The following is a 21,077-nucleotide window of genomic DNA, read 5'->3' as shown; positions in this document are numbered from 1 at the left end:
ACACTGTCCTGCCACGTGAAAATGAGGCAGTATCAAAAGTAAACCAGACGTGCTCCCACAGCGTTTCTGTGTTTGCAGCTATAACCATGGTGAAGGAGTAAAAGAATGATTAAGACAAAACGTAAGGAACCAGCAAATTGTTTCTCACTCTCAGTAGGAGAGAAATAAAAGAAATTAAATCAAATATGTGACTATAAAATGCTGAAGACATACACTGTGTATGTGTCAGACAGTTTCCTTTCACAGTGAACACAAGAACTGAGCAGATCATTATTGTTCTGATAAAAGATACTTTGAACACACTGGTGCTCAGTGCTCATCTACAGAACATATTTCCAACAAACACTCTGAAGAATGGCTGTTCCTACATCTAGTTAATATCTATAGAAGAAGTTTTAAAACTGTATGAAAGATTCTACTTCTTCATTGATTTTGTTTATAAAAACAAATGTGGTGCAGTAGGAAGGTCCTTCCTACTGAACTGTCATTCTGCTTTTGACAGAAGTTTTGATGACAGTTCAGTAGGAAGGACCTTCCATCTCCCTCAATCCTAGTAACACAAGGTACCACATCAAGTTCACATTGACCAATTTTAACTTAGTTACTATATAAAGTGGTAATAAGATGCTGTAGGGACAGTAAAACACTTCAATAATTCTTTAGCAATTACAGTCACACTACTTAAATGAATTCCTAAAGCAAAGCTACCAGGTGAAACTATTGTAGTTAGCACAACTGGAAAAAAAAAAAAAACCACACCCTCAAGACTATAGTTTTACATGAACATCATATGTCTGAATTACTGCTCAGATCTCCACAGCAGCATGGTCATGGAGTGCACAAGAACCAGAAGAGCTTGTACTTCATTTTGTTACAATTGGAGACAAAAAGCAAATACTGCTCATCAGGGAGAACTACCTGCATCTTATTCAAGGAGGACGCCTCTCTGTAGCTTTTTTTTCTTAATATATTAAAACACACCCGGCCAAACTACACCTTAAGTAGGGAAACAGCAAGACTCTTATTAGTTCTCATTATATTCATATCATCTCATTCACTCCTATCTCACAAGGCGTCCTTAAAATCTTTAATGTATTGTGAGCTGCTTTGAAGACTAAAATCTCTCTACAGAAGCAATGACAGTAGTCACAAAAAATTAGCATTCAGTATCAAAGGCAGAAGACAGTGAATCTTTATACATGGGAATGACGCCACAGTATATATTAACCTTTACATCACAAATTGATACCATGGTGAGAGGAAGAAAGAGGAGGAACACCTGACAATGGGAGAAGCCTGAGACTTACTAAGACTTACTAAGGCAGGGGAGTCAGTAAAACACTGCTCAACTCAGGATGCCTCCAGTGGGTGCATCCAGCCAGGGGAGACAGCATGGGACATGTCTATGGAGGATCCTCTTGCACCTCTCCTGGGAAGCCTGCGTGCTTGACTGGCTCTCTGAAATGCCTGTACACCAATGCACGCAGCATGGGGAATAAACAGGAAGAGTTAGAGATCTGTGTGCGGTCACAGGGCCATGATCTCATTGCAGTGACAGAGACATGGTGGGATAGTTCACATGACCGGGATGCTGTCATGGATGGCTATGTGCTTTTTAGGAAAGACAGGCCAGGAAGGTGAGGTGGTGGAGTTGCTCTTTATGTGAGGGAGCAACTAGAATGTATGGAGCTCTGCCTCGGGGTGGAGGAAGAGCAAGGTGAGAGCCTATCCTTTGGGTAAGGATTAAAGGGCAGGGTAACATGGGTGACACTGTTGTGGGGGTTTACTGCAGGCCACCTGATCAGGAGGAAGTCATCGATGAGGCCTTCTACAGACAGCTGGAAGTAGCCTCACGATCACAGGCCCTGGTTCTCCTGGGAGACTTCAACCACCCTGACATCTGCTGGGAAGAGAGCACAGCTAGGCACAAACAGTCAAAGAGGTTCCTGCAGAGGACTGATGATAATTTCTTGACCCAGGTGGTGGAGACGCCAACGAGGAGAGGTGCAATGCTAGACCTTGTACTAACAAACAAAGAAGGTCTGGTTGGAGAGGTGAAGGTTGGGGGCAGCCTTGGCTGCAGTGACCATGAGATGGGGCAGTTCAGGATCCTACGAGGAGGGAGCAGGGCAATGAGTAGGATTGCAATGCTGGACTTCAGGAGAGCTAACTTTGGCCTCTTGAGGGACCTACTGAGGGGAATCTCATGGGGTAGGGCCCTAGAAGGAAGAGGGGTCCAAGAAAGCTGGTTAATATTCAAGCATCACCTCCTCCAGGCTCAAGGTGGGTGCATCCCTCTGAGTAAGAAGTCGAGCAAAGCGGGCAGGAGACCTGCAGGGATGAGCAAGGAACTCCTGGCCAAACTCCAGCAGAAGAAGGAAGTCTGCAGAATGTGGAGAAGGGGACAGGCCACTTGGGAGGAATACAGGGACGTTGTCAGAGGGTGCAGGGATGCGACAAGGAAGGCTAAGGCCCCTTTGGAATTAAATCTGGCAAGGGAGGTCAAGGACAACAAGAAGGGCTTCTTCAAATACATCAAGAGCAAAAGGAAGACTAGGGAAAACGTGGGCCCGCTGCTGAATGGGGGCGGGTGCCCTGGTAACAAAGGATACAGAGAAGGCAGAGTTATGGAATGCTGCCTTTGCTTCAGTCTTCACTGCTAAGGCCAGCCCTCAGGAATTCCAGACCCTGGGGCCAAGAGAGGAAGGCTGGAGAAAGGAAGACTCTCCCTTGGCGGAGGAGGATCAGGTTAGAGATCTTTTGTCCAAACTCGACATCCATAAATCCGTGGGCCCCGACGGGATGCATCCGCGAGTGCTGAGGGAGCTGGCAGACATCATTGCTAGGCCACTCTCCATCCTCTTGGAAAGGTTCTGGAGATCAGGAGAGGTGCCTGAGGACTGGAAGAAAGCCAGCGTCACCCCAGTCTTCCAAAAGGGCAAGAAGGAGGAGCCAGGAAACTACAGGCCTCTCAGCCTCACCTCCATCCTGGGAGGGAACGGTGATGGAACAGCTCCTCCTGCAGGTCATCACTAAGCATCTGGAGGACAAGAAGGTGATCCGAGAGTAGTCAGCCTGGATTCCCCAAAGGGAAATCATGCTTGACCAATCTGATAGCCTTCTAAGACGGAATGCGTGGCTGGGTAGATGAGGGCAGAGCAGTGGATGTTGTCTCCCTGGGCTTCAGCAAGGCTTTGGACACTCTCTCCCATCACATCCTCGTAGGGAAACTCAGGAAGTGTGGGCTAGACGAGTGGAGAGTGAGGTAGATTGAGAACTGGCTGGATGGCCGAGCTCAGAGGGCTGTGGTCAGTGGCACAGAGTCTAGTTGGAGGCCTGGAGCTAGTGGTGTCCCCCAGGGGTCAGTCCTGGGTCCAGTCTTGTTCAGTGTATTCATCCATGACCTGGAGGAAGGGACAGAGCGCCCCCTCAGCAAGTTTGCTGATGAGACTAAACTGGGGGGAGAGGCTGACACACCAGAAGGCTGGGCTGCCCTTCAGAGGGACCTGGACAGGCTCGAGAGGTGGGCAGAGAGGAACCTCCTGAAGTTCCACAAAAGCAAGAGCAGGGTCCTGCCCCTGGGGAGGAATAATCCCAGGCACCAGGACAGGCTGGGGGTTGACCTGCTGGAAAGCAGCTCTGCAGAGAAGGACCTGGGAGTGCTGGTGGACAACAAGTTAAACATGAGGCAGCCATGTGCCCTTGTGGCCAAGAAGGCCAATGGTCTCCTGGGGTGCATGAGGCAGAGTGTGGCCAGCAGGTGGAGGGAGGTGGTCCTGCCCCTCTCCTCAGCCCTGGGGAGGCCTCGTCTGGAGTGCTGGGTCCAGTTCTGGGCTCCCCAGCACCAGAGAGACATGGCACTACTGCACAGAGTCCAGCGGAGGGCTACCAAGATGATTAGAGGGCTGGAGCACCTCTCCTCTGAAGAAAGGCTGTGAGAGCTGGGCCTGTTGAGCCTGAGAGGGGATCTCATCAACGTGTACAAGTATCTGAAGGGGGAGTGTCAAGAGGATGGGGCCAGTCTCTTCTCTGTGGTGCCCAGCAACAGGACAAGAGGCAACGGGCACAAACTGAACCACAGGCAGTTCCACCTGAACCTGAGGAAAAACTTCTTCACTGTGAGGGTGACAGAACATTGGACCAGGTTGCCCGGAGAGGTAGTGGAGTCTCCTTCCCTGGACATATTCAAAACCCATCTGGATGTGATCCTGGGCAATATGCTCTAGAGGACCCTGCTTGAGCAGGGAGGTTGGACTAGATGATCTCCAGAGGTCCCTTCCAACCTCAACCATTCTGTGATTCTGTGACTTTCCAAAATTTGGTACTTGAATTAAAACATCACAGACACTCCCAGAAAGGGCAGAATACTGAGAAAAAGCAAGCCAGCTGCAAAACTGCTGTTTAAAATTGCACATTACTTGCATGCATTGTGCATCTGCACATGATACGATGTATTAATAAAATACATTATTCATTCCTTAAATAATCATACACTGGAATACCACAAATTCCTTTAGCGAGCCTACTGACTTGACAGTTCCTCTGTTGTGTCTGTGATTAGCAATGATTGCGCAAACCGCTTAACGCCTGTCTATATTAAGTATCTTTTTATTTCATCCCCACTTTTAAAAATGACACACTACATTGTGTAAAGTACTAGCATCTTCTTGCCAGGTATAGACACACAGCAAATCTGCTTCAATACCACACATTCCAAAATGACACAGAAAATATTCAATTGCACTAAAAGTGCAAAAAGCTCCTTTTCATTATCACTTAGGTCAGACTTAAGGTAGAAATAACAGAATCATTTACAGTATCTTTTTTGTTGTTTTTCCATTTCTCATTCAGTAAAATTAAGTGCAACTTTCAAGCAGTAACGTTTGAAAATTTGCTGTCATAAAACAGTAAGCTTGCCAGCTAAGAAGTATGCCAGCAGACATAAAAGGAAAAAGGACTTTTTGGTATATTACCCTACTACAGCTCCAGGCAGTTTCTCCATACTGAAAACAGCATAAGTAAATCCCTTATCTTCTCACAGCATAGAAGAAAATGTATGGATTTCTTGTTTGAACACTGGCAAAAAACAGTTGTCAAGGATAATTGAAAAGTGAAAAGAAAGTAATAACATACTTTAAGAATTACCAGTACTCCCTCTGATTATAGCAAAAAGGGAAAGACACACAGACCAACAAAAAACTTTTCTAATGAGTCCAAATCCGATCAGAAAACAATATTCAATGAAGTCAACCAAATACATTTAAGCTACAACAGACAGTGACGCAATATACCAAAAGGAAATGACTAGTATACTTAGGACAACTGGAACTATCCAGGATCATGATCATATTAAGGAAGACTTCAGCTCCATTATGCCCCTCTACATCAGAGGCTTGATATCTATCACATGTTCCTATTCAAGCTGAATTAATCTATAAAATGCCATTCACATATGCATCCTGCTACGTTTCACCTACAGTCTATGCAACTCGTTTTCCTAAGTCTCAATAAGCTTCCAACTGTCTAGAGTCCTCTAGATTAGTATTTTTGGTTCTCAATATTGAAAGCTGAAAAAATACCCACTCCCCTTGAAAAGATGCAATTGACAAGTTTTTGAACTTTTGAACAGGGAAGTTTATAAACAGCGATGACAATATATGATATTGAGGGCGGGGAAAAAAAGTCAGCAACAACCATTAATTACTGGCATTAAAGCATGGGTCAGGAGATCAGGAACCACTCACAGTTCTGCAGGCAAAATTCACTTGCATAATTTATACTTAACAGTTCCATTAAGGAAAGTGAAGTGGTTATTAACTCAGTTTGTCATCATGATTTAAGCAAAATGTGTCACAATCACAAGGTATTTCATCAAAGAATAAAAAGACACTTAAAGAAAAAAGTTGACCACAACATACAACACACTTGCATCTAATCCCTCCATCCCAAATACAACTGGTACAACTCAGCTAACGCTACAGAAGCAGAATTTTTAATCAGCTCGTATTAGCAGCAGTCTTTGGCAGCAGCTGAAGAGCACAGCTTTCCCCGAACTCTTCTAGGTACAATTCATTCTGCCACTTCATTTTGTAGGGAGCCCAATTTGACATCAGCAGTTTGTTGAGGTAATAAACCATGCAGCAATGATACCATGACTCAGAGCTCATTTGCTAGCAGTCAGGTTGTTTGGCAGCATGACAGGCAGAGTAACGTGCCTTGAAGAAGTATCTATATAAATGCTACAGCTTTCAAGGATTACCAAATAAATACAGTACCCAGAAAACATGACTTTCCTCTCACTATCAGTTTGCCTTTGCTCGATTAATACAGCTTCCTTCTGAGAACAAAGGAGGAAAGAAAAAAAAAAAAAAAAAAAAGAGATTTGGACACCTATGCAAGCCAAAAAGCAATAGCTACTCAGCCCAACAGATTTCTAATGTACCCAACCATTCTCTGTTAGCACTTCCGTCCAAGAAAAGGTTGTCCTTCACGCTTATATGAGCTGAATACAGAGTGAAAAAGCCACTTACTATCTAGTCTAAAGTTGAAGGAGTGAAGAGGATCATCTTTCAATTAAGCACCTAATTCTCAGTAATGTATAGCTACTTCATAAAACAGAAATCCAGAAATTTTTTCACTCAAATTCTCTCGAGCATGATGATGGAGATTTTACGCAACAGCAACGCTGTCAGCACACCTGGGCCTCTGGGAATTCCTTCCCCAGGGCGCTATGAACAAAGGGGAGGAAAAAGGTCGGGGAGCAGGGGGAGGATTTAAAATGGACCAAATTAGACTCTTCTCCCCAGAAATACAAAACGTATAATCAGAGTTTCTTCTAGCCACATTAAGACAATATATGTCCCTTTTGTACCAAGGCAACCGAAGTGGCAACAACACTTCTTTGCATTGCTGTTTATCATCTTGGCCAGCCTCTGCTTCTAAGAGGCAAGCTTCACAAAGCCTCAAACACTAGGATTCCTGTCCTCCCTTCTTTCTCCTCCATATACCAAGGGGGGTTGGGGGAAATTAAAAAAATGCATTTAGCTATTTAAGAATAGGGCAAAAGTGACAGGCACCAAGAATAAGAAAATACAAGCTCTATTTTTACTCCATTTCTGTAATTAAAAAAAAAAAAAAGGATCAGTCAAGTCCTTTCCACTCTAACGTTTCAACTCAACAAGGTTAAATAAAAGTTGCTTTAAACCTACACCTTTGTTCTAAAAACTGCATTATGTTCTATCAAAACACAGTCAGAGTGTTACCAAAGTAGTAGATGAACTTGCAACAGCTATTTAAGACAAATACTTTCATGAAGTATATGAATACTTTCAAAAGAATAATTGCTTATGAATACTTTCAAAAGAAATTCATGAGGGTTACTAGGAAATTCCATCCCAGGTATTTACGTCAACACATGCCCACTTATCAAGTCACTGAAGGCAACCACCATCTACACAGCTATTTCTGTAAGAGCTAAACCTTCGAAACAGAGAGAATCACTGCCTGCTGCTTCCATTCCCACTCTTCAGAAAACATAGTGACCAGGTTTCCCTAGATAAAGATGACAAAAAGTAAACATAACCAGTCATGAAGGGAAGGAGGGGTGGGGGAAAACCAAAAAAAACCCAATAGAGTAAAGCATATTAAAAATAATTTATTAGTCACAATTTCCAAACTCCAGAAGAGTAAACAGGAATATTTTATTTTCTTTTGAATGGGGTAGGTCAATTTTAAACTGCAAGTAGTTTTGATGAACAATTTGATGTAGAAGAGAGGCAAAGGAGCATATGGGAGGCAGCTATGAAACTGCAAACAACTGCAGGATGTGCTCCAGGCACACAGGATATATCCCAGCTCCACACATGACCAAGGGCAGCACCAGCAGGACACAGGAACTTGAGCTGTGCGAACCTCTCATATGCAAGGTTAACTCAAGTTAAGACCTCCAAGTAGCTCATCTGACTTAGCCGTACAATAAAGCTAAATGCCACAGCTAAGGATAAGATTTCTGATGGCTATTAAATTTTTACTAAAATATGAAACTGATCCCAGATCACAAACTGCATGTCTTCTGCTATCTGTGATAGCTCTATTTTGACTCAGTCTATTTTTATATATATGTATACACATACACACATATATATTCATATATACACATGCAAGTTAAACAGAATTCTTGAACAAAAATTAGTGTTCACTTCTGCAAACACACAAGGAGTCTTTGCCGTTACAAGAGCAAAATCTCAAGAATTTATAAAACTAGAAAGACCATCTAACAACCAGACCATATACTCTGCTATGAAGAAAAGAAGAAAGGAAAAAAAAACCCACTAATGAATTCCGTAAGAGAGGTGAGGCCTCCTCCCACATAGAGGCATACTAATACTTTTTATAGCAGAAAAGTGTTTCCAGCTAGAAGAAAACAAGAACCTAGCTTCAACACAATTAGCTGACTTTTGTAATGCTTCGTCTGCTAAGCTAAGACATTCTCTACATTTTCATCTCCTATTTTAATACTTTGCTCGCTTGTAGTTCCTGGATAAACTGAACAAACTGAACACAATGCAAGTCTTGTTGAGAACTGTTTTTAATCCCCCCAAATCATTGTTATGGGTCTTTAAAAAAAGGATCCAGTATTTCTAAATCATTCTTTTATCCTGACTATTAGAATGAGACAGAGTTCTACAAACCGTCTCACCCCTCCTTTTGGGGGCACAAAACCTGATGATCTTTTTATATATTCAAGATTCACATCAGATATTTTAGCTACAACATTGCTCACGCTGAGACAGTTTCCTATAATGACTTTATTCCTTTTAAAAAAAAAAAAAAAACTGATGAGTCCAATCCTGTTTCCTTTGGGAAAAACATACAACTTGAAATGGAATATTGATTCTTATTACTTGGTAACTATTAAAATACTCTCCTAAACACAACCATTTATTAAATTTCATATTTATTTCTGCTAACAAAAGAGGATAAGAGTTCTATGCATCCTGCAGGAATTATGTTGTTAAACACGTATTTGGTTCTCATCTGTACAAAAATCTTTAAAATTGCTTTTTTATCAAATACAAATTTTGTAATTACATAATTTTATCAGCATTTATTTTGCATTTAACAGATCTGATAGAACAACAAGAATTGCTTGCAGTGATAGAAAAGTACTTTTTTCAGTCTTATTATTTTGCATTTAACAGATCTGATAGAACAACAAGAATTGCTTGCAGTGATAGAAAAGTACTTTTTTCAGTCTTATTATTTAAGGCTATGGAATCAGTTAAATCTCATCTTCTCTCACCTTGCATTTATCCTTGTGTGGATGATAAAATGACACTTCTGCTTTTTCAGCTCTCAATTAGTTTAACTCCAAATGAATTCATCTTATTTGAGCTAATTGTTGAAGTAGAAATGAAGAAAATATTTTGTTTGCTTATGCAGAACAGCTTGCAGCTATTAATACTTCAACAAATTCTGACTCCAGGTGTATAGCCACTGTCCTTTGGTAGCTATCTACGTATCAGACATTTCTGAGTTACTTGAATAAGTTACACAATTTCTAACTGAAATTATGCCAGATAGCCTGGATACTCTCCTTGTTTTATAAGGCATGGAAATTATGTTGGCAGGTTTCCAATCCTAGATTTGCTAAAAAATTAGAAATTGATAGCATTTCTAAGTCAAATCCTTAAAAATTAGATTTTATTATTTCAGCCTGTTGATTTGTTGATGCTTAATTCTACATGTTGCTTCAGATCCTCCTCTGAGGATAAAAAAAAAGTCTTCTTGATCTACTTCAGGTAGTTTAAGACATTTGTGATCAAATCAGAAATAGACTGCAATAGAGAAAAAAACCCTAAATTTATCTTAGTCAACAGCATTTGGAAAAGACAGGTGTTCAAAAAAATACCTTAACATCCATTTTCAAAAGTGATCTAAATTTATGAATACTCTTATATCTGAAGATGCAACAGAGACGCTTATAAGTCTTCTCTCTAATGCACAGGATTGTGTTTGAGTGTATTTTGCTTGGTTTGTTTTGTATTTCACTGAAACTATGGCTTTTTAAAAACATCTAACCTAATTTTCACAGCAGTCTAAATTGTACACTACCTGGTAATTAAACTTGTCTATCAATGAGTCATGACATCCAGCATAATTTGTCAGTCAGGTGTTATTAAACTGCCTCAATTAAGTTGCCAAATGCATTAGTTCAGACAAACAAGGCTTTTATCCGACATTTCTAATATCAAACCACCAAATCTCCTCCACCACATCTTACCCTGTTTGTCAAAGCCACAGCAGCGAGTGAGGGGAAGGGGAGCAAAGATATTATCTTGCCCTGGCCCTGGCTAGGGGAGGAGGGGAGGGAAGGGAACTTACAAAGGACCAGTATACCCAAATCCCAAGGAATGAGACAGCCAGGAAGCACCTTTAGAGGGGCTGGAGTAGCTACATTCAGGAAAGGTAGGGAGAATGGGGGGGAGGGGAGGAGGGGGGGGGAGAAGGGAAGGGGGGGTGCTTATAACCCTACTTACTGGTTTTTATACATCTAAAATATACACATATGCATTAACATATATATACACACACGTATACATATATACACATACAAAAAACTTTTATGTTTTATATATAAGTATACATACACAATATTTGTGACACCTTGTGAACTCAAGAGTACAATACTGCCAAACAATTATAGGACAAAACTTCCTTGAAAATACCTTCCAGGAGACTGCACATCTCAGTACCATTTTCTGTCACCTTCTTTTTTTCTTCTCTTTCCTTTCCTTTGGAGAAGCTTTTTTGTTTGTTTTTTAAAAACAAAAGTCCTTAAAGTAACAAACCTTTAAAAAGAACTCGCTTCTCTTTTCTCCGTCATGCTCTCCACGTTAAGAAGCTAGACTTCTGCAAAGACATTTTTACTACAAACTTATTTTTTCAGGTTTCTCTGGTGGACACTGACCATATCTGTTACTCTTTCACGATAAAAGGTCACAGCAATTTTTTGCCTGATATAATTTAGACATATTTGGAGTTCAAAATGCTACTCTTCAACCAGCACCCAGTACTTGATCAACGACACCGAATCTGTCAAAGTTAATCAATAACACACTTCGCTTCTCTTCCTTGTTTTCAACTGCTAAGAGAACTAAGGATTAGCTGAAAATGTATTAAATACCTTTCTAAAGTTAGTATTCCAAATAAACAACAACCTCTATTCCATCAGAGTGACATACAGTCCCAAACAGAATGTTTTATGCATACTTGTGGAAGGAAGGGAAATATCTTCACATAATAATACTTCATAATAGATATTTTAAAGCGCTCCATACTCTAAGCATTAAGACTTCTGAAGTCCACAGACTCTATGAAGCTCTGGAAAAGACAAATATCTACTAAAAACAAAATTCTGCTCCCCCCCTCAACCACATTAAATACTTACTGCTATTCAGACTTCTTCTTCTGTTTTCTTTTCATAACTATGCCAGAAAACAACTGGCTAAACAGATTTTTCCAAAATCAAAAATAACCCACCTTAAGTTTTAATAGTTCAACTCTAGGCTTCTGGAACAAGAAAACCATTATCACCCTACAACTTTAGGTAAAAGGCAGTACATAACATACCCCTAATAGCATGCCTACTGCTTGGTTTTGCTTTAAGAAGTTTTCCAGATTTAAATTAATAGATTAACTGCACTGTTTTTAAATTGACAGGTTTAATTTCTATACTGACACAGCTGGGATTTATATCTCCTCTCAGTAAAGTCGCTAACAAAAAAATCCTACTGACTTCAGCAAAGCAACTGTGAGACCTATAACTGTGACTTTCTTCTCCCCATGGGCACAGAGACCTTATTTACCAACCACAAAATGAACAATGATTTCAGAAAAGGAACAGTTGCATAAGAATCTTAAAAAAAGTCATCATCAAATCACCTGTGCAAGAATAGCTTACATAGCTCTTCGCTAACACTAATCAAATACTTTAAGGAAGAACTCCATGGCATTCTGGCTTTTGTCTTCCAAAAAAAGTAACAATTTCAAAACTATACAAGGAAATAGCATAATTGTAAAGATAAAGAAATTAACATTGTATCAGTAAGACATTTGCTTTTCTTAAAAATGCAAACTTATTGGAATTGAGAATTTAGTCAACAAGCCTTTTGTTTTCATAATTAAATGGTTCATAGGAGGGTCACAAATAAATATTAGCATAACTTATTCACAAATCCAAAACAAGAGTTTTGGAGCCATTCAGAAGAGCTAGTGTTACCACTCAATCTTTCATTGAAAGTTCCATCATTTAAATAATGCTTAAGTATTAATCCAAATATGGGATTAATATTGGTTAAGTCCAAGTCTCATTTCAGTAACTTACCTTCCACTAATTAACTGTATTAGTGTATAAGTTATAAAGATAAGGTTCCCCTCCTCCTTAATATGTTCAGGTTTTGGTGCTTCCCGTCCTCCTCCTCTCCAGGGTTTGGGCTTTTTGTTGTTTGTTTTTTGAAGTAGGGTTTTCAGCTTTAACCTAACATGTTAAGACTAACCTAAGACTAACCTCTTAGAAGCAAGAGCTGCAAAAGGTTCCAGTACCTCAGTAAAACCACAAAGGCAGGAACCTTGTAGAGCAGAGACTTGCAGGATCCAATCGAGGTACCCTTTCTTAGGGACAGAGGTTTAGATGAACCCGCCTGGACGCGATCCTGGGCAGTATGCTCTAGATGACCCTGCTTGAGCAGGAGGGTTGGACTAGATGATCTCCAGAGGTCCCTTCCAACCTTGGCCATTCTGTGATTCTGTGTGATCCTGAATATCAGTATCTGACCTGAAAGTTTGCTCTGGAGAATATAGAATTAAATTAAAAAAAAAAATCTCTCCTTATTTCCAATTGTAAGGAAAGCCACTACACACTATATAACACATGTATAGCAACAGAACTGAGAAACAGTTAAGAAGAACACTTGTCCCACTATCAAGCAGTGAACAATTTTTAAAGAGGCAGAAGAGAACGAGGAGATGCATTGCGGGGTAGAGAGATGCAGCAAGAAGGACAGGGAGAACGGTTTTCCCTGCATACACTCATGAGATCTGCCAGGACAACAGGCAAGGGGAGAGGAAAACTTACTTCAGCAAATTAATTTGGATAATCGCATACAAAAACCTTTGCACGATACCCTTAAGTGCTTTTGTAATACAAAGTCACCTGAATCCAAGTTTACATCACATATAGGTATGGTCCATAGTTTCCAAGTTTAAGTTGATGAACAACGCAGGTAACCTGCTAACTGGACTGCCACGCAACGGGTCCTCTACAAAGTAAATCCCTAAACTTATGCAACGTAGGCATGTGCAAGTAGTCTGAATTGGGGGTGGGGGTTGCGTGCACACACACGTGTGTGTGCACATGTACACACATGCCACTCCTCCAGGCTCCACGGGATGCATTTGTAGCCTGAAGATGAGCAGTTAGGTGGGGAGCGGGGTTGTTCACATTTGTTCAAGTTCAAACTGCCACACAGGAAAGTTAGAGTGGCATTTTCATAGCAGAAAATTAGTAGTACTTGGTGCATTCCTTCTGGACAAAATACGGGCATATAGGGATACTGAGAGGCACTACCCCTCCTGGACTACTATGACAGAGTAACCAAACCTGGTACGGTCTTTGCTGAATCACTTATTAGGAATGGCTCCTGGAGCTTGCCATTTCCAAGAGAGCAGTCAAGCTAGCCAAGAGAGTCCAAAGCCATATCAAACAGGCAGTGCAATGCACAGTCCAACATTCAAGCTTGCTTCCGGGTCCTGCTGTTACTTTTATTTAGCAATATGGATGTGGTCAATATGGCTTTTGCGTATAGTAAGCTAAGGCTGAATTTCTTCTACTACTGCCAGCTACTGTCCTGCAGCAGAACTACTGCTTCGCATTTCCAGACTCCCAGACGTTTACAAGTTCTATTACATTGTTGTATCAATCAGCAGGAGACAGCTGAAAGGCATAACCATGAAAGGGTCTATAAAACTGGTAGGTACTAAGCTATGAAACTAAATTTCAGTTTTCGTTTCAAAGCCCATTTTAATGGCATTTAATACTCCCTCCAATCTCACACTCCAAGTTACAAATGCAGGTTTCCAAAATAGGCAAGTACAAATTTCAGCCTTATTGTTCACTGCACTCATATTCTGTGTAGTTATACAAAATAAAATAGGAAGCATTGTGATTCTTTTCACTTGAACCCAATTCATTAAATCCTATCACTAAAATAAGGCTGGGGAAGAGGAGTGATTGAACACTTGCTTTTTTTTTTTTTTTTGGGGGGGGGGGAAGGCTTTAATGAAAGCTAGAAAAATAAGCATTATCTAAATAGCAATGATTTTGTTTCAAGTTACTTGCTTAAAATTTATTCTCCTTACCATTCCATCCAGGATTTGTTTTAATCTGTTTTATTTGTGTCAAGTGATGCATACAAGTAAGCAACATGACAAAACTACTCTGTTACATCTTTTTTCTCCATTGAAAGAGGGAAACTTTCCAGCTTTATCCAATGTTAAGTTACTTCATACCATGATTCAGCAACGTAAGTCTGCTAGTCAAATCTAGGTTTTCCTCTCCCACCTGGGCAGCATCAAGGAATAACAGAGAGTACTCAAATACATAACACAGTATATACATACAAGAAAGATTCCTCTGCTGCGTGGCACAACAATCATTTCAGTGGATCAGGCCATAGAGTTAAACTAGCTTGTATGAATCAGGAGTAAACTACAGTTCTCTTGTTCCAACTCGGGAATGGTAAATACAGACATATCTACCTGTCTCTCAGTGCTAGTGAAGTAAACCACTGCTAGTTTCCTTTTTTACAACAAGAAGTTCACATAATTTGTTATGATAAAGACCCAAATATCTCCCTGGTACAAAGAGATTTACGCTACATTGACAAATATTATCAAATTTGATGGATACACCTTAAGACTGCAGCTCAGATACCGCGCTTGAAGGACTAACCTTATTATAGACAAATTCCAATTGGAATTTTACAAGTAGCTCAATGCCACAAAATCAATAGTTCCCAAGTTGGGAAGAAAGCTCCTTGTTAGGCCAAATAAAGAGCACAGTAAATCTTTCAACCATCCTCCCTTCTTTTGGGGCACAAAGGCTTTCACAGGGTGAAACTCTTGGAATTTTTGCAAAACATCCAGCAACGGTGGGAACTACCAGAAACAAATTTAACAGTGAAACCATCACATACATTTCATCAGTACTACTACATAATACCGAATCTCAGGCTAAATTCAGAGTTTACAGAGTAGAAAAAAACTAATATAGTTTTTTTTCAAAGAAAGTGAGTTTCAAAAATCTAAATACATTTGATTTAACTCAGGGCGGGGGGGAAGGAAAAGAATAATCATCCAAACGTATTCACAAATATACACAGAGAAGAGGCTATGACAGAGAAGTAACATTCATGTTATTTTTAATTTGAATGACAGCTCTTTTTTAAGCTATTTTGTAGTTAATTTTGGTTAGTAACATATTCCTCAGTTGACTTTTGAAAGTATTTTTCTTTTTGCTGTGCAGACACATTTAACCACATTCATAATTTACTTTAGAATATTAAGCTACATACCTTACAACTTACACTGTTAAGTTTCTGAAAAGAAGTTGATATGGATGAATTTTCAGACAAATGCTTATGAAAGCAACCATTGGAAAATAAACCGACCAAGCCCACCAGCTGAAGTTCTCTCACATTTGTAGTAGGTAAAATATGCCAGGCTTTTCAGAAAATCCTGGAAGAGCCTAATATGGCATATTTCAAAAGACAGTAAAATTATATTCAGTAACAGAGTATAAAGAAGCAGTATGTTCTAACAGAGAGGACCACGAATTCAGGCCACCCTGGCTTTGCACAGCCTTTCTCTATAAAGCAATTTTCCTTTTTGTTTTTTTAAATCAACATCTTTCCTGACAGCCTCATGTACTTCAGGAATTTGTTCAAGCGAGGATTTGCTCTTCTATTAAACATTTATGCAGGAATTAACACAGTGGGATCCTAATTTGGTTCTGATCTCTAGACTACTGGAATATTAAAACATACGCATACAGTAATAAGAATTCTTTCTTGCTTTTAAGACAGAATGAACAAAATAAATGAATTCTGTTATGGATGAATTCAGATACTGCTAATCTAATCATATCCTCTTGCAAAGTTAACATAGTGCCGTACATATGTATTTATATGACAGTACTCTGAACCCAAGACAGCATTCATACATGCCATTCTTACAAAACGAACAAAAAAGGAATAGCAGAATCCCTTAGTACTTAAAAATGAAATTTGTCATAAATCCTGTTCTTTTCAGATACCTTCCTTCTACTAGTTTTGGAGAGTTACAAAATAACATTCATACAGTCAACTCACATATCTGTGAGACATCTACAATTATTTGTGATCGAGTAACAGCAACGTGTGTTAAAATCAGAATGCTAAGAACACTAAACAGTCTTAAAGGGGATTTTGCCAAACATAGAAAGTTCTAGTTTTCTGTCCTGGAAATAAAACTGTGGTTAGTTTGAATTCAAATATTGAAAAGAGCGCGATATTCTGATACAAGCACTAGCATGACATACATACATACATAGCTATTAAAAAGCTAAACAGGAGCACTCTTTAAAAGGAAGAGATATGAACAAGTTTATTTAGAACTTAAACTTACTTGTGCATATTTTCGACTCCTATTACGATCATGATATAGTAGGAAATTCCACTTTGTATAACAAAATGTAAGGCATACCTAAAGAGGGGAAAAAAGTAATCACTCAAGACGTTTTCTATTAACTGACAATAAGCTGTATACATTCACTACTTCTGTGAAATTGAAAGAAATTCATTAAATTTTTAGACCCACCAATTCTTTAAAAAAAAAAAAAAAAAAAAAACAACCTCTGTTCTACTTGTGTTTTCTGTACCCTATTTTTCTGTGGACAGTTTCCTCCTTTAGCATGGTATTAACAAACCCACAAACTTAACTAGAATTCTCCCACTGATAAACAAGAACTGAGGAAATGCTGGTGATCCTTGAACACGAACAATAGGTCTTATTGCATTATTTTATGTTTAAATGCTAAGCGAAAAGAGCATTCATGTTTTGTGACTCACCTTCCATACTCTTTTTACCTATTTGCAACAATATTGTTGGCCATATCTGAGCCAGCTTTCTTATTTACCCAAAATACCAATATATGGGAAGATTTCCCAGCCAATATAACTCTGTCCAGCTAGTCTCCTTGCCCAAAGTATTCTGTAACTGAGAGAGAGATGTTTTGTTGACAATGGTCTCAAAAAAAAAGCAGAAAGAGATCATAAAGTTATTTCACAAAGGTGCTCTAACCTCCAACTCAGACTTAGTATTTAGCACAACTGACTTGTTCTCCTTATTCATTTTCCTCAGCATACTACCATATGTTTTCAGCTGGGATTTTTTTTTTTTTTTTTGGGGGGGGGGAGGGAAGAACACCACCTGTTGGGGGGGATTAGGAATTATATTTCATTAAGCTCAGAGCACTGGTGACAAATCATTATCAGTGAGGGGGGGAAATGTGCTTTGTCTTCAGTAAGTTGATTTTCTTTCAGTTTGGTACTCTACTCTGAATGCTTACATGTGCTCAAGTGACACACTGATCTACCTTTGGAATTTTTCCCATACAAACACAGCCTAAAAAGTGGCTACTACTCTATTTTACTGATACTATTCTCTTTCAGCTTATCACCCATAGTTTTCTATCTCTCTCCACATCCATTCATACTGAATAGCTCTGAAGACATTTCAGCAAGAATCAAAGTTCCATCCAACAAAACTCCAAAGAAGTCTACCCACGATGAATTTAAGGAAAAATATTTCATCCAGATATCAACTAACCTTGAAAACCTTGACTTTTTAAACAGAAGACTAGATACCATCTGCAGATGCTCTGATATATCACTGCTAACTAATCTCATTTGAGATATGACTAGTTAAAATTCAAGTGTACCTTTATCATAAGAAAATGCCAATTAAAAAAAACACAAAACACTTTCTTTTCATATCAGCCACAGATTCTTTGAATGAACTTGAAAAAAATTTATTCTTAATTTTTAGAAATTGTGCCTAAATTATTTGTTATAAAGAACAAGCTTAATGGTAGAATTGGCAAGCCAGTCCCTAAAATTACTGCTCTTTCAGTATAACACTTGTTAATAATAGCAATAGGATTGATCTCAGATTCAAAATTAATAGAAGAGTTGCATCTAAATACAATAAGGGAAAAAAAAAACTAGCCACATACAAGGCATATTCTAGGCCTTCAATGCTATTTGCTATTATGCCATGGAATTATCCTCTTTCTTCCTGTACCAGATCACCATCCCAAGCATTACAAAGATAATCGAAGACTAACGGACCTTCAAATTTTGCATGAGATTTTCTGCAAGTCTATACTTACTATAAACTCTGCATAAGACAACAGTGACAGTTTCCCTCTCTCATACACATAGGTGCGAAAACACAACTGAAGAGCTGCTGAAGGGCGGGGTACCAGAAACTTGTAACCTTATATGTTTAATTATTTTCTTAGGGGGTGGAGGAAACATCCCCCCCCCCCCCAAAAAAAAACCAACACTACTGCCTATTGCTAATGAAAGCCAACACACAGCAGCACATGACACCACATCCCCTATCTCATTCGGTTCTAGGATTGGAAATCTTTGACATTAGATTACTCTCTCAAAGCAGAACACCAGGGCCAAAAGTTTAACAAGTGCAAGGGAGTTATACAAGTATACATGTAAGTAAACTGCATATGCAGCTCTGAAGAATAGAGCTTACTGATTTTTTCTTTCCTAAGTTTAAAAGTAGCATTTACAAACTACTGTATAGAAGCCTTTGTGACATGCCAATACAGAGGCCAAACCTGTGCTTTGGAAATCCAAGAGCTGTACACATTGTGTGTGCACAGACACACACACGCGCACACACACAGTGTGCATCTTCCAGCTGCCCTCTAGATTGGGGAAAAGGATTAATTCCCCCTAGTTCAGTAATGCTTTGCAAGAGTCGGTACGGCTTGTATTCACATACACTTGAAGTTGGACAAACACTTTGAATTAAGAGCCAATTTGGGCTTATTGCAGGGTAAACATCTTAAACCAACTTGGTAAGATAAGAGCCACTTAAGGAGCTAATTTTGCACAACAGTTGCAGGGAGGGGGAGCTGCAAGGGAAGAGAATAAAAAAAAAGAAATCAAACTAAATGTATTCCTTTTATTAGCCTTATTATAATTCTGCCTTGCTACAGTTTGAGCAGATCAAGGTGCGAAAGCAGCAATTGCAGAAAAATGAATTTGTTTTTCAAAAAGAAAACCACCCTCCCTCCAAAACGTAAAAGAAAAGAAAGGGGTTTGGTCATCTACCATCAATACAGCAGACCTGGCCACTCTTCCTACAAAAAAAATCAGACTATTTTCAATATTCAGCAGAAAAACAAAGGTGAATTTGCTGATATTCAGTAAATATTTAAGAGGAATTATCTCAGTCACCACATCTGTGCAGTGCCCCAAGAAAATACTGGTCAAGCAAGTTTACAGAAAAACTGGTACAAGTTAAAGCAAACTGTACTTTCTTCCATCCTACCAAAACCAGAGAAAGAGCATGTTAGTTCTCAGCTCATAAATGGAAGATATTTCAAAATCTGTGTACTATACCAGAAAGTTTAAACCACTTTCCACCTCAGTTACACTTCTGTACATTTGTCCACAGCAGCCAGAAAACACAGAATTATGCTGTAAGGTTCCTTGTAACAACATTTTGTTTCTCTACAAACAAACCGAAAATGAAGTTCTACAAATCCCTGAAAAGTGAAATGACGTGCAACTTACCATCCAAAACAAAAAAGTGCAAGATAAAGGCCCAAGAGGGTTGCAACAACATGTCTTACAAATGGGCTGGTTTTGCTTGAATGAAGGTACGTTCGAAACCAAATAGCTGCAAGCAAGGCAAACAGTTGGCACACTACAAAGTTGACCTGCATAAGAAGAAAAGAAGAAAACGTTATCTCATACAGTCCCATATTTAAAATTCGCTAACGGAAATATCTGTGCACTATTAGTAGTCTGCAGCGTTTCTGGCTCTGCCACAGCTCTCTCTTAACATAGCATGTCAATTTGAAAGAGCTTCTCCTGAGCGCCACCACCCTCCCCAATAACATTGCTCCCACGAACACCTAAAAGTTTTAAAAAAAAAAAAAAAAAAAAAAAAAAGGAGAGAAAGAGAGAGACAGCAAGAGAGAGAAAGAGAGAGAGAAGATTCACCACAGAAACCCAGAGAGACAGTCGGGGCATGAATCAAGAAAAAAGTTTCAGGTTTTATATTTCCCTGTGAATTTGACATATCCTAGACCATTTATCAATCATACTTTCCAAGTAACATGAAGGTCTGGATTTGGGGGTTTGGTTTTGTTTTCCAATGAGCCTCGCTCGGAAAAACGTATCCGCTATACAGATCAGTGGCAGATCACTTCAGCGGCCTACGCAGAACGGGAGCTCCCTGAAGTACGCTTCAGTGGTACACAGTCAGATAAACAGCATGGCTGCACACTAGGTTTCCTTCTCGTGCATTCAAATAGGATGGGTTCATAAATTCTCCCTCCCTTCAGGCCATTTATTCTAGAACACAGCAAATGTCTTGCGTATTATTAAATGCAGACGTTAGGGTGCTGAAAGAAAAAGTGAAATTAAAGAACCAAACCAGTGAGTAAAAAGAATCATTCCGACTGTGGCCTGAGAAATTTAATAAGGGCACAATAAAGAAATAATTTCCTCAGATATAACAACTGCTATCAAAATTGTCTTAAGCTGCAAGAAGCGGAATGAATTTAAGATTCCTTTATTTAGAAGGGAACATTTCCCTTCCATAGAAAACTGCCTCATACTTCCTGTGGCTGCCAACAGTGTCCCAAGCCATCCCGAGCAACAGCTTGGCGGCTGCTCCTTTAGATCACAAGCTCTTTGATACAAGAAACTTTTCACATACTGTAT

The 21,077-nt window shown here is 39.4% G+C and overlaps 1 protein-coding gene across 5 annotated transcripts in view; it reads right to left on the bottom strand.

Moving 5' to 3' along the window:
• MBOAT2 (membrane bound O-acyltransferase domain containing 2) overlaps nucleotides 1–21,077 on the bottom strand; it is a 98,377-nt gene that overhangs the window by 58,347 nt on the left and 18,953 nt on the right. For all 5 annotated transcript variants that reach the window (XM_068937222.1, XM_068937224.1, XM_068937223.1 and 2 more), the window contains 2 exons: nucleotides 19,920–20,065; nucleotides 16,723–16,800 (listed from right to left, as the gene is read on the bottom strand). In XM_068937222.1, coding sequence (XP_068793323.1) covers nucleotides 16,723–16,800; nucleotides 19,920–20,065 — 224 coding nt within the window. The remainder of the gene's footprint in view (nucleotides 1–16,722; nucleotides 16,801–19,919; nucleotides 20,066–21,077) is intronic.

Source organism: Struthio camelus, chromosome 3, assembly GCF_040807025.1.
Source record: "Struthio camelus isolate bStrCam1 chromosome 3, bStrCam1.hap1, whole genome shotgun sequence".
Taxonomy (NCBI): domain Eukaryota; kingdom Metazoa; phylum Chordata; class Aves; order Struthioniformes; family Struthionidae; genus Struthio; species Struthio camelus.
The sequence above is the reverse complement of the archived record's forward strand: the minus strand, read 5'-3'. Positions and strand labels throughout refer to the sequence as shown.